Source organism: Saccopteryx leptura, chromosome 13, assembly GCF_036850995.1.
Source record: "Saccopteryx leptura isolate mSacLep1 chromosome 13, mSacLep1_pri_phased_curated, whole genome shotgun sequence".
Taxonomy (NCBI): domain Eukaryota; kingdom Metazoa; phylum Chordata; class Mammalia; order Chiroptera; family Emballonuridae; genus Saccopteryx; species Saccopteryx leptura.
The window spans coordinates 5060242-5073816 of NC_089515.1; the positions used below are offsets into that span (position 1 = coordinate 5060242).

Genomic DNA, 13575 nt, shown 5'->3' on the forward strand with positions numbered 1-13575 from the left:
GACAAACACAACCCCGTCGGCCAAGAGACACATCTTCTGTTGCAGTCTAACAGACGTAGCAGGCTCGTCCTCAGGCTCCGTGTCCTTTCGAGGGCAGACGAGGAGCAACAGGACAGAAAGGTTGGCACAGCCAGGGCATCGTACACGTGGGCAGACCGGGACCCACACCTGGTGAGGGGAGGCTTTTCTGCAGAGGGGCACTTATAGGCTCGGGAGTCACTGCCAGCCTCCGAGCACAGATCCGCCCGCCGTTTCCGTGGAAAGGAGCCTCTGATAATGATGGGACGTCTTTGATATCGAGGGTGGATGGAAAGAAATGTTTTGGAGGTCAGTGAGCCTCTTCTGAGAGGCATCACCCATGCCGATGAACAAAGCCCTGACCTGGGGCCGCCAGAGAGGAACCCGGAGGGGTCCCACAGCGATGCCCTCCGATCACATGCCCAAGGGAATGTCGATGAAGGGCTGGCACATTCAGTAGCTGGTGCAGATAAATCTAGTTATACCAACTTCTAAAACTCTGGACACTCGGGGGGTTAGTTTGGTTCCACTGGGAACAGGAAATGACACGGACCACTACACTGTTCACACACTCACCACACGTGCAACAAAGCAAGAACACCACAGCCACAGTAGCTCATCAGAACACAGCTCTTGGCTTTACGTACTTATAACCAAATGTGGCAGAGCATACTTCGCGAAACTATGACATCTCCGTGAGAGCAGACCTGTGGAGGATTAAGCACTGATTCAGTCTTTCCGGACAAGGCGGTGCACTGAAGACGCTGGCTGTTGGCTGCTTTCAAGAAGGAGGGAGCCTGCCCGTGACAACAACCAGGGCTGTCCCTGCTGTCCTACCCCAGGAAGAGTCTTTGAACTCAGCACCTGCCGAGGGGCCAGGTTCCCCCACTCTGAAATGCCTCCAGGTGGCCAGGACGTGTCTGCAAGCACACTGGGCTCTCTGTTATGGCTTGGGTGATTTTACTTGATTGAGCGATTCTGGAGAAGTCTGTGGGACGTGAATTTTCAGGTTGACTTTGGTCCTTGTAGCCCACAATGATTTTGGACTCGCATGTTTCATACCACCTCATTTATGATGTTGGTGGATACAGCTTGCGGTTAAGATTAAATTCCTAACTTGGTACTTAAAATGATACAAGGTATTCTAAAACATTATGCAGTCTGGTAACTCTGTATACAGCAAAGCGATGACTTAACAGAAAGCTACCGATGCTCAATGGCAGCTATGAATTTTTATTTGCATGCTGCACACTTCCAAACTGGGGCTGGGGGTCATCTGTGAGACAAAGACGAGCGGAACAGAGATGGGAACGAAAACAGCACCCTGGAAGGAGGAGGGGAATCACGCTGGCAGATACCCCGCTGACACCAGCCCCAGAAGCCAACAGGAGCTGTCCCTACAAGCTTCCTATCCACTCAACAAATAGAGTGCGTTTCCACAGAAGAAAACATTTCCTTGAACTACCCTCTTAAAAAAATCTCTTTTCAATATTTTTTATTTGAACCGCTTATGTCTGAGGTGCTTATTCAAAGAAACCCACTGAATGATCGGTGGAACAAAGTTCTGCAACAAGCATTTTGAAATATATGGAAAAATGACCTCAAGTAAGTCTTTCCTATCTCACCACTCAGGATCAAGTATTATCATCCACTGACTGACAATGGTAAACTCCGTGAAGGCACTGATGGTGATGGTGATGGTGTTAGTGATGGTGATGGTGTTGGTGATGGTGTTAGTGATGGTGGTGGTGGTGGTGGTGGTGGTGGTGGTGGTGGTAGTGATGGTGGTGGTGGTGATAATGATGATGGTGATGGTGGTGATGATGGTGATGGTGATGATGGTGATAATGATGACGGTGATGGTGGTGGAAGTTAGTGATGGTGATGGTGGTGATGGTGGTTGTGATGGTGATGGTGATGGTGATGATGATGGTGATGATGATGGTGATGGTGATGATGATGGTGGTGATGGTGATGGTAGTGCAAGTGGTGATGGTAGAGGTGGTAACAGGGGTGGGATATGGCTGTCAGGGTTGGGTGCTAAAAGGAGGCACCTCACTAACTGACCTACTAAGACCCAGAGATAAAAGGTTCAGCGGATTCTACTTGCTCTGGTCTAAAGTTGAGCCCACATAGAAGGAACCAAAGAAGCAGTGTCCCCCTGTCACCTCCATCACCAGGCCTTCCTTGAGCCATGCATGGTCCCCAAGCAGCAGGAGACAGCTGGACGGTGAACAATTCAAGACCAGCTCTCCAAGGACAGCCAGGCACAGGGACAGTCAGGATGAATGGCTGAGGGAGGAGCCATGTGCTTCGAGCTGCAAACGAGGGCGACAGGGCTGGCTCTCTCCTAGGACAGGAGACGTGAGCGCTGGCCCCGACAGAGGTTAGAGGTCTGCACAGAGGGCTGAAGCCAGCGGCCCCCGTCCTGCCTGGATGTCTGTCCTCCAGAAGTAGAGCCCGAGGAAGTCACTACATTTCCTCTGAACCTGAGATCAGCACTAAGGGTTGGCTCCGTCATATTTTTATAAATCAAGAAATTAGATTAAAATGAACAGGTCCACATAAGGTCCAGGAGCGGAGAAGGTACCAAGGACTAAGCCAGACACACACCAAGTTCTCAGCCCAGCCAGTAACTCAACAAAAACACCCAGATTCTGGGGTGTGGGCAGCTCCGGCCCGGAAACACCCCCACTCAGGGGGAGGAAAGAACCTGAACGGAACAGCCCCATGACTGGATACAAATGGGCCAGAATAACCATGCTTCCGTCAGCTTGTCACTCAACAGTTTGCACATCTGCCTCCAACAAGGGAGGGAGGTAAGCAGATGATGCAAAGGTTTCCAGCTTCCCATGAAACAGCTTGACAAGTGTAAAATATTCATTCACTCTGTCCGAAGAGAAAGAAACAAAGAAAATGATGAAAAAAAAAAAGGAGTAGGGTGATAATGTGTCGAAAAGCAAGGTATTCCTCAGGATAGGGGAGTGGAGACATCATTAAAATTCCTATGACTTTGAAGCAAGGTTTGAAGAAACCCTGTCAAAAGACGCCAAGTTCAGGATAAGACTGGACCATTATGCCCACATTTAAAGAAAACTTAAATTTTTTCTTTGCAATCACCTCTATAGAAGCAACTGATTGCCTTCCCAGGGCAGCCAATCCCACGCGGTGAGGGCCACAACGACTGCTGATTGCCCGAGGGCTCGGGCATCGGCCTCCATTACCAGCCTGGAGGTGCCGCCTTCCCTTCTCCATGATCTATTGCCTAGGCTAGATGTCAATTACCATTCTCTTGGTAAGGGCTCAATCTTCCTGTCTGGCGGAGGAGCTGTCTTAATTGGCTGCAACCTCCCCTTCTTTCGGCGGACGAGGAGGAGAGAATTCAGGAGCGGCGGGGTCTACAGACAATGACTGATGCGACAATCTAATCATTTCAGGGTTCCACTCACCGTGCTGGGTGAAGAGGTCACTGTGAATGATTTCAATCAAGCAGTACAGCTTCTGAATGGTCAGCAAACCCATGGGGACATTTAGGATGAAGTCAGTAAACATTTTGCTAGGAGAAAGAAAAAAGAGAACACACAGAAGGCATTTGGAGATCGGCAGCACAGCGGCCCCGTGTTTCCAGGCGTTACGAAGATGCCAAGTCATTCAGTGGCCGTTCAGGGCCACCAGAACGTTGGCTAATGCCTATTATAAATTATGGGCCAACATCTCGTCAAAAAAAAAAATGATACTTCAGAATGTTATCTTGCACTTCACACCCACTAAAAAAAGCAAAGATATAAAAGACAATTAGCAAGTATTGCTGGGATGGGGAGAGACTGAGCCCTCACACCGTGTCAGCGGATGCGAGATGGGTCAGCCACTTTGGAAAACCGCATGGGCAGTCCTTCAGAACACTGGAAACAGTTACTTTGGAAAACCACATGGGCAGTCCTTCAGAACACTGGAAATAGTTACTATGGAAAACCACATGGGCAGTCCTTCAGAACACTGGAAACAGTTACTTTGGAAAACCACACTGGCAGTCCTTCAGAACACTGGAAACAGTTACTTTGGAAAACCACACTGGCAGTCCTTAAGAACACTGGAAACAGTTACTATAGGATCCAGCATCTCCAGGCCTAGGTGATGCCCAAGAGGAATGAAACTCTGTATCTACACAAAGCCTTGCACACGGATCACAGCAAACATCATCCGTAATATTCAAGAAGGGGAAGCATCCCGGATGTCCAGCAGCTACTGGACGGATGGACAAAAGGCAGTATGCCCACACAAGTCAACCCTTCAAGGGACGTAGTTCTGACTCAGGCTGCCACAGGGATTTACCTTGGAAGCATGACGCTAACTGAAAGAAGATAGTCACAATGTGCCCCATCCTGTGTTGTGTGACCCCACTGATACGTAATGCCCAGAAAAGGCAACTCTATAAATATGGAAAGTGGATTCGTGGTGGCCCAGGGCTGGGGCAGGAACAGGAAATGTCTGTAACGGGCACATTAGGGATCTTACTGGGGTTGTGAAACTTCTAAAATTGGATGATGGTGATGGTCAAACGACTCTGTAAATAAACACCAAGAGCTGTGTAACAGGACGCTCTAAGACTGGTGAGCTTGACAGCATATAATTTATATCTCAGAAGCGATGTTTGTAAAAACTGACTTCTACAAGTGGCCAGGAAACCTGTGAAGGAGGGTTCCAGGAGCTCTTGTTAGCAACCAAAGAAATGCAAATTAAAACCGTGACATCCTTTCTCACTCACCGCCATGGCAAAGTCGTATACAATAATAACGCCAAGTATTGGTGGAGTGTAGGAAGACAGACACCGACACTCACGGCTGGAAGTGTGGCCTTTTGGAGGGCCACGGAGGGTAGCTTTAAAAGTCTTTGAAGAAAACACAAGAGCTGGTCACCCCCCCCCCCCTGGTTGATGCTGATGATATAAATAAGGGCAGACAGGACAATGACGCTATAAAAAATTTTATCCCAGCATATTGTACAATGATAAAAACTGGGCCCTGGCCAGATAGCTCGATGGGTTGTAAAGCATCCCCCCAAAGCACAGAGACAGCCAGTTCCATCTCGTCAGGGCACATTAGGAACAGACTGATGTTTCTGTCTGTCTCTCTCCCTTCTGCTCTCTCTAAAGACAATCAATAAAATAAACATTAAAAAAAAACCCACAAAACCCTGGCACTCATGAGTATAGCCTGTCCTGTGTCATAAAGCCTGAGTTGGCCTTGGAGCACACTATCACTCACCCACTATGTCACAAACAACTGACTTCTCCCGAAGGTGGGATGGTGACAGCACCCAGACCCTACCCCTGCTGTAAGGACTGACTGAACAGCACGGGGGGACTGCTCTGGGTAAGCCAGTCTCCTGCCGGAGAAGCTCACAGCCAACGTGCCCCCTGCTGTCCCTGGGATACACGGCTGGCAGCATGGGCAGGGACACCACGAACACCATTAAAGATTATACTGTGGCATCCAACTTCATGTCGTGGGGAAACAAGATGTCTTCAGTGCCGGAGCTGACAGCGAGGCAGTGAAACTAGCGCCGACATGTTCAGGGGCGTCCTATGTGGGGGCACACAAGATAACCCAAAGGACCCAAGGGACACCCAGTTTGAGTCGTGGGTTCAATCCCCGGCCAGAGCACAGACAAGAATCAACCAGTGAATTCATGAATAAATGGAACAAGGTGACATGTCTCTCTCTCTCTCTCTTTCTCTCTCTCTCTCTCTCTCTCTCCCTTCCTCCGTCTCAAAAGTCAATTTTTAAAAATAAATAATTAATGAAAAAATGCAAAATGCCAAATTTGTACTATTCACCCACTAGGCTATAGAGAATCTTCCTAAAGAAAATGTTGTGAGTTCTTTCTCACATCAAGTCATAGCCAGGGAAGGGTGGCAACCACCACCACTAGCACGTGCTCTAGAACGACCCAGGCACAGACCTCTGCCAACAGGACAGGCCGAAAGCGTCCCATGAACTACTCACAGTGACAAGGAGGGTCGAGGAGGAGTTCGCGCAGCCTCCCAGCTCCGGGTGCGTCCTTACCTGAGCTCTTTGGGATCAAACACCAACTTCACGTCGTTGACAATCGTCGGTAGGTATTTCAGCGCTGCCCCCTGCAAACCAAGACCAAAGAAGAAGGCTGAGCCCGATGTGGTCTGGCAACTGTTAGTCTACCTTGATGATGATGACCGAGAGTCACACGCATACCAAGGAGAGAAGGATTACTTTCCAGCTGAGAGGTTGACGGCTACACATGACAGGGGGGATAAAAGGCAAAGGAAAAATAACTATGATCTGCAAACAGTGATTTGCGACACGGCCATCTCAACGGGGAACAATCATAGTGATGCTAACAGGAGCCCACATTCAGCGCCTGCCGACCAAATGCCTCCACTGGGCTGAGCTTTGATGTGATTGTCCCCTTTACCGTCAGGAGGCTACAGCACCCGAGGACCTGAGACCGCAGAGCATCCTGGACATGCACACGGCGGGCAGCTCTCACCTGCTCGCCCATGAAGGTGCTGATCCCTGCTGCCCTTTGTTTGTGCATACCTCTCTTATGTTGACATTATGTTACCTTCTAGACAACCCACACCGGCAACAAATAGAGTGAAGGCAACAATGTTGCCAGTCACTAGGCAGAACCCTTGCACACCGTCTTTGATTCCCATGACCTCCGACCTCTGGCAGGAAGCTCGGCTGTGTCAGAAGGGGATGAAACTCACAAACAGAGATGTCAATTGCTCTGCCCCTAGTCACACAGCCAGGACTGAACTGACCCAGAATTAAGACTCAGTTCTGTGGGCAGCCAGGGCCTCAGCCTCCTCATCTACATCCTGTCTGGGAAAAGTTCCTGGATTTTAAGTGTTCTGACTTTGACTGCACCCCCCACCTGTGACTCTAAGTGACTCCTTTATCAGGCTGGGCTCCCCCTCCTTGAGAGAAATGGAGGAACAGCACTCAGGCCCCGTGCCTCCAGGGGTTATAAGATCCATTTGAAAACAGAACAAGGTAAGGACAGAACACTGGAGAACACACCCATGACTTCAACGGCGGGGAGCCCTGTTTTCCAAAAGCGAGTAGGTAGAGACCCAGGTTCAACACAACCCCCTGTAGACACGGGGCCAATTCATTGACTTAACAACCAAGGGGCACGGACAGTGTCCTCCTGCACCCCCTAAGGAAATTCACCCTGTCCCCCACACTCTCTACAAACATAATGAACATTAAGTGACTCACGTAACTTAAACATAAAACTTGAAACTATAAAACTCCTAGAGGAAGATATTTGTGACGTCGGACTTAGCAGAGACGTCTCAGATTTCACACCCAAAGCACAGTCTGTAAAATAAGTTAATATATAAATAAACAAACCGAGAAATTGCTCTTCTTCATCAAAACAAAAGAACGTCTGCTAAGATAACAAAACAGGAGCCACACACTGAAAGAAATAATTACCAATCACATATCTGATCAGGATCGATAGCCAGCATATAGAAAAGACACTTAAAACTCAATGATGAGAAAGGAATCCCCCTCCTCCCTGCTAAACAGGCCACAGATCTGAAGGGATGCTTTCTCACAAGAGACACTATGGACAGCAAAGGGGCAGGGTCAAAGTACTCACCTCTTCAGACAGCAGGGAAGTGCGGCTTACCACGAGACCCCACGAATAGCTATTGGAATTGCTGAAACAACAATGCTCACCTCTTCAGACAGCAGGGAAGTGCGGCTTACCACGAGACCCCACGAATAGCTATTGGAATTGCTGAAACAACAAGACCTGGCAAATACCAAGTTTAAAGCTACTTCGGTGACTCGGAGACAGCCCTCGGCAGACTCCTATAAAGTTAGCTAAGCCCTCTGTGCGTGACCCAGCAACAGCACCCCTGAGTACGGACCCAGGAGGAAGAGAAACGCGCGCTTCACAGGAAACCCTGCACGGGATGCTGACGGCCGCTTGCACTGTCATCATCGAAAACTAGAGACAACCTCCATGTCCCCCGGGAGGTGAATTCACACGACGCACACTACTCCGTGATAAAACTAAATAAATGAAAAATTGGCACACCACACGGGCGAATCTCAGATACACGCTGAGAGAGGTAAAAGGGTGCACACCAACGATTCCATTCCTAGAACCTTCTGGAAAAGGCAAAACTATGGGGACGGAGAATGCCTCAGTGGTTGCTGGGGCTAGAGGTAGAGGTGGGGGGCTCATCCACCTTGAGCAATGGGGGAACCCTGGGGGTTGACGGAACGCTTCCATATGACTGCATGCAAACCCTACCCTGATTTTAAAAGCGAATAAAAATCTATTACCACCTGGAGAGACAGGCACACAAAGCACCTGAGAGAAGGCTGTCTCAGTCTCCACTCCGGTGCCCAAGAGTCTGATGGTCAGAGTCGAGTCACTTCAAGTTTCCTACCCTGGAAGATGTGAATCTTGTGTGCAGTGTGCATGCCCGACATTTTCCGAGGGGCTGGACCCCACTGCCACCGCAGGTCCCTAAGGCGACCTCACGGGGGAGGTCTATGGTCAACCCCTTTCACAGATGAGAAAGTAGAGGCACAAATCAGAGGATGTCACTGGTCCAAGTTCCAAGGGCTCAGATGTGGAGCCAGCCCCTCCACCTGCAAGGTCAGGAGGAAATTGCCACGATCTCAGCGCTTCCCAGCCAGGACGATAAGGGACAGGAGAGCCACCCTCTACACTGCAGAGTCACTTATGTCCCCCCCAGCTGTTAACACTCCCCTCCAATGCCTGCCAGCCGATCATGGGATCCCAACCACTTACGTTGAGAGGCAACTTTTGAAAAGAGTGTTAAATAGAAACAATTTCATTCTGGTTCCAAAAGTCTTGCTTCAACGACCTCAAGCGTTGCTTTGAAAAACTGAAAATTATGTATCATGACATTTAATAATAAGTGTTGGCACAACTGACTGCTCCGACCCGAAAGTGTCTCGCTTAGTTTGTGACAGTCCCGAGGGTGCATTTCATCCTGTACCCAACAGAGCATCACCTGCCTGGAGCAACTGGATCGATGCCCCATCATGGGACAAACAAGACAGGCCTTTGTGACCCACCTCTGACGTTCTGCCCCAAGGCCACTGGGTGCGGTGTTAGCCAGGGAGGCTGATGTCCCCCACCCGATGTCAAAGCCTCTGCTCACTGTGATCACAGTCACAATCAAACCAGGGTGATCCCTACAAAGGATCCTGAGCACAGTAGATCTGCCATGGTGCCTAGACTGACAGAGCTTCGTACAAAGTCACCTCTTTCCTTTCAACCCACAGAAGTCGCTGCCCTTGGCTCCCAGGAGGCGGGAGTCCCATGCAAGTTGGAGGAGCAGCCAGGACAGGAGAGGGGACCCCAACGCACACCCACTGCAGGCCCGACTGTCTTACAAAACCTGTTTCATCACCCACTCGTGTTCAGGACCCCACCAGCTTCGCCCATTTCTATTGGTTATTTGTCTAGAATCCCAAGTGTTGGGGAAGCTCTGGTGCCCACTGCAAAGGCGCCCCTTTCCTCCATGGAGCTGGGGTGTCCCTCTACTCAGGTCTCCACAGCAGAAGGAGCTGCCCCATCAGGAGCTCCCCAAGGTGGAGGAGTGCATCCCACAGATAAAGCGGGGTTCCTGCACATGGACAGACGGGAGGTAGAATCTGATCTACAGACACACGCCTCCAGATAGACAAGTCCTGGGTGCGGGCAGGGGACGTGACTCCCACATGAGCCCAGGCTCGGGGCTCTGTGTCTGTGCCCGCAGCTGGGCAGCACTCTGGCATGGGCAATCAGTGCTCCCCACTGGTAAAAGGACAGGTCCGCGGCACCTGTCCCCACAGCTGCTGGGAGGAGAATGGGGAGCAGGGGACAGCTCGCCGCTCTAACAACACATCGTGGCGCCCAACAGACGCTGTCCTGCCATAGCTGCCACTGCCGCTGGCGGGCGGGAGACCGTGGGGAAGCGTGCAAATATTCACAGGACAAATCCCATGCGGAGCTCTCAGACGGGACACTCCTTCCAGGGGAAAATCTTACTGGCAAAGCCCTGTACACATTCAGGAGGGTCACTTGTTAAATCATGAAGAAGTCACAATAATGAGAATGGAGAGTGACTGAGAGGTTTTATTTTTCTGTTTTTGTATTATTATTATTATTATTATTATTATTTGTAAATCAGTTCTTTGTTTAATAAAATCTTACTGGGAATGTATGAGACTCTTTTGAATGGGGGGGGTGAGAAGCCAGGGTGCCAGCAGGTCAGGCGCCCCTTGCCCCAGGGTGCCGCCCAGATTCCCTGGAGACTATGGGACAGTGGAGGAGGGGGCTGGGGGCTGGGCCCTGGAGACAGAGCTGGGGTGGAGCGGGCCACTCCTCTGTCTCTGCAGGGCTGAGGGACCAGGCAGCCTTGAGAGCAGGCCCTTAGGACAGGGCCTCGCCAGGAACAGAGAGCAGCACACACACACAGGAATTTAGGTGAATTCACTGCTTTTAGCTTTCTTTATTCATCTCCAGTTTTCTAAGTCAAAATAGAACTGATCAAATCAACATCTGCTTTCTAAGAAAGTCATCTGTTCAGATCTTACTTTAAACCTATTTAAATGGACATTATGGCAGTTTAAGTCCTACTTGCTTTTCTCTCTGAACCGGGCTAAGCGTTCACCTGTCCACCTGAGGATGGACGAGCCCAATTCTATGTGCCCTGGGGCCTCGGGACCATCCACACAGGTGCCCTGTCCCACAGATGTGCTGAGGACTGGCACCTGAGCCCCTGCACACTTTGGCACACGAAGGCATCAGGTGAAACTGAAATTACCTCCAAAAACAGGGCTATCCACCACTGAATAAAAGGCAGTAAGCCAGGGAAAGACACCTGGAACAAAATCAGAGAGGACCATGTCAGGAGTCCACTATTTCTATTTACGTTCAAAGGTGACAAGTATTCCTTCGAGTGTCCCTTTAAAACTGGGTTCACTGCTGGATACCCAGGCAGCCGAGAACGCTGGGTGACCAGCCACCACCACTGTGAGGAAGGGGGCCGGGGTCAGCACTCAATAAGATGGACAAGGAGCCTAGTGAAACCCCTGCTTAAGAGGGGAGAACAACGGAACACAGAAACAGGATTTGAGAAACGGCAGAGAAAGCTACAAGTTGTTTAACTGCAGGAATAGCTCAAGATAAGAGAAATTAAATCTATTTTACACTCTTTCTAAGCAGATTCAATTGTCAGGCATTGCGGGAGAATGCCAACTTAATCCAAACTACATATCAAAATTTAAAAAAAAGAAAAAAGAAAAATAAATGCCCTTTCTATCTAGTTTCAGCATAACGTTGTAAGTGTCTCTCTGGCTAAAAATGTTACTGCTGATGATGATTAATAGACACTATTTTAGGGTAAAGTTCAGGCTAGATTATTCAGTATAATTATTTTAATTAAATCCATTAGCATATCTTTATATAAGATTATAAGAACTATTGGTGATACAAAATAAGTTTTCCCTTGAATAATGTATGAAGCGATTATTAATTTACATATTTCTTGAGAAAACACATATTAAAACAGTTCCATTTGGAGGTTTTGAGCTAATATATATGTGTGTGTGTGTGTGTGTATATATATATATACCACACATTCTCCTTTCAGATTTAATTGTTGCATCTCCAGAGGATGTGGGGCCCAGCCTCAAAAAAGCCAGAACATTCTGACACAGGAACATGGAGCAAGACCAGTGCGGCCAACAGGTGCCCCTGCTCCCAAACTCATGCCTCTCGTGGGGAATGGATGGAGCAGGGCAGATAGCAGGACACGATGGCTTTGTGCGGCTGCAGAAGGGACACACAGGAGGAGGGAGTCAGGGGTGCACTCCTGGGGGCCACCCCGCTCCCAGCATGCATTGCAGGAATCCAGAACAATAACAACAAAAAAAGATAATGACGATAATGCCGTCTACCCCTTAGACCCTAATAAATAAAGACCACCCACGTCCCTTGTGACTCACATCTAAAAATACTACTTCTCTTCATAATCGAGCTTCCCTGAAGTGGAGTCCCGTCTTGAAAACAGCCTTGGCCGTCTCTACCGCCAACACTGTGGTTCCCACCATCACAAGGGACAGCCCAGCAGGTGGAGGAAACCATGCCTTTGAGTCGTTTCTCAGGTTCAAAGATCACCAAGTTCAAACCAAACAGAACCACAGGGGAAAGCACAACCTATCCGCACGATTCTTCAGCGAACCCAGTACAAGCTCCTAGACAGAAAAGATCCACTTGCGATGGCCAAAGATCATGTGATCAATGGCCAACTAACATATGAAGCTGGTTGACCTCACGGATCAGTAGTGCCAACCAAAACCACAACGAGCTATCACCTCACACCCTATAAGGCAGCTACTACTAGTAAAAAAAAAAAAAAAAAAATAGAAAACAGGTGTTGGCAAAGGCATGGAGAAATTAGAACCCTTTGTATGCTGTTGACAGGCGCGTGAAATGGGGCGGCCACTCAGGAAAACACTATGGAGATTCCTCAAAAAATAAAATAATACACAGAATTTTTATAGAGCCGAGCAATGCCACCTCGGGGTGTGTACCCCAAAGAACTGAAAGCAAGGTCTCCAGGATGCATGGGCTCACACGTGTTCACTGCAGCATCCTTCACCACAGCCAAGAGCTGGAAGCAACCCAACTGTTCGTCACCGGACAAATGGATAAAAAAAAGGTGGCGCATACACACCAGGGAAAGTAACAGCCTTAATCTGGAAGGACATCCTGACACACGCTGCCACAGCGGTGAACCTCGAGGACAGTACGCTACGCGAAGCAGCCAGCCACCAGGAGACCAACGCCGTCCTGTGACGTGCAGCTGCAGTCGTCAGACTCAGAGACCAGACGAAGAAGGGTGGTCACCGGCGGGCGGCAGGGGGAAGAGACAGCGGCTCAATGGGGACAGAGTTGAGGCTTTACAATGTGAAAGGTTCTAGAGATTTCCACAACAAGATGAACAGGGCTCATCCGACAGGACTGTACATTCCCAAACAGGGGCTTGAGAACCTCCAGGTTAAATAAGGTCTTTCCCACCCAGGTGGCTGTGTCACAAATGGGTCCCCAGGAACCCTCATCCCTTGGGTCAGCCTGGACAGACATGGGCGACTAGTCCTCTCTGGCCACGGGGAGCTGCACTATGCATGAGGACTGGTCCCTACGTGCCGTGTTTGTGAACGCCTGAGCACCGGCTCAGGCGAGCCCTGCTCTGCCCTCAGCCCTCCTCTCTCAGGGGCGTGATGCACTATTGGAACGAGCACCCCAGCTGAACCAGGTCCATCCGGGCTCCCCAACGCAGAGCACGCAGGGGCCCAGAAGGGAGTTTGATCATAGATGGACTAAAGGACAAGACTAAAAGAGTCAGGGTGGAGCCGGCCTGACTCAGCGGGGACCAGGAGGACAGAGCCCAGGTGCCTACCAATTCAGGGCTGACCGGCAGGACCCTGCAGCAGAAGAACAAGGCACCGGAGACACAGGGTGAATCAGCAA

The 13575-nt window shown here is 49.7% G+C and overlaps 1 protein-coding gene across 2 annotated transcripts in view; it reads right to left on the bottom strand.

The window, feature by feature from the left end:
- LOC136384597 (dedicator of cytokinesis protein 1) overlaps window positions 1-13575 on the bottom strand; it is a 432442-nt gene that overhangs the window by 279081 nt on the left and 139786 nt on the right. For both annotated transcript variants that reach the window (XM_066354964.1, XM_066354963.1), the window contains exons 24-25: window positions 6084-6154; window positions 3468-3574 (exon numbers count right to left, since the gene is read on the bottom strand). In XM_066354964.1, coding sequence (XP_066211061.1) covers window positions 3468-3574; window positions 6084-6154 — 178 coding nt within the window. The remainder of the gene's footprint in view (window positions 1-3467; window positions 3575-6083; window positions 6155-13575) is intronic.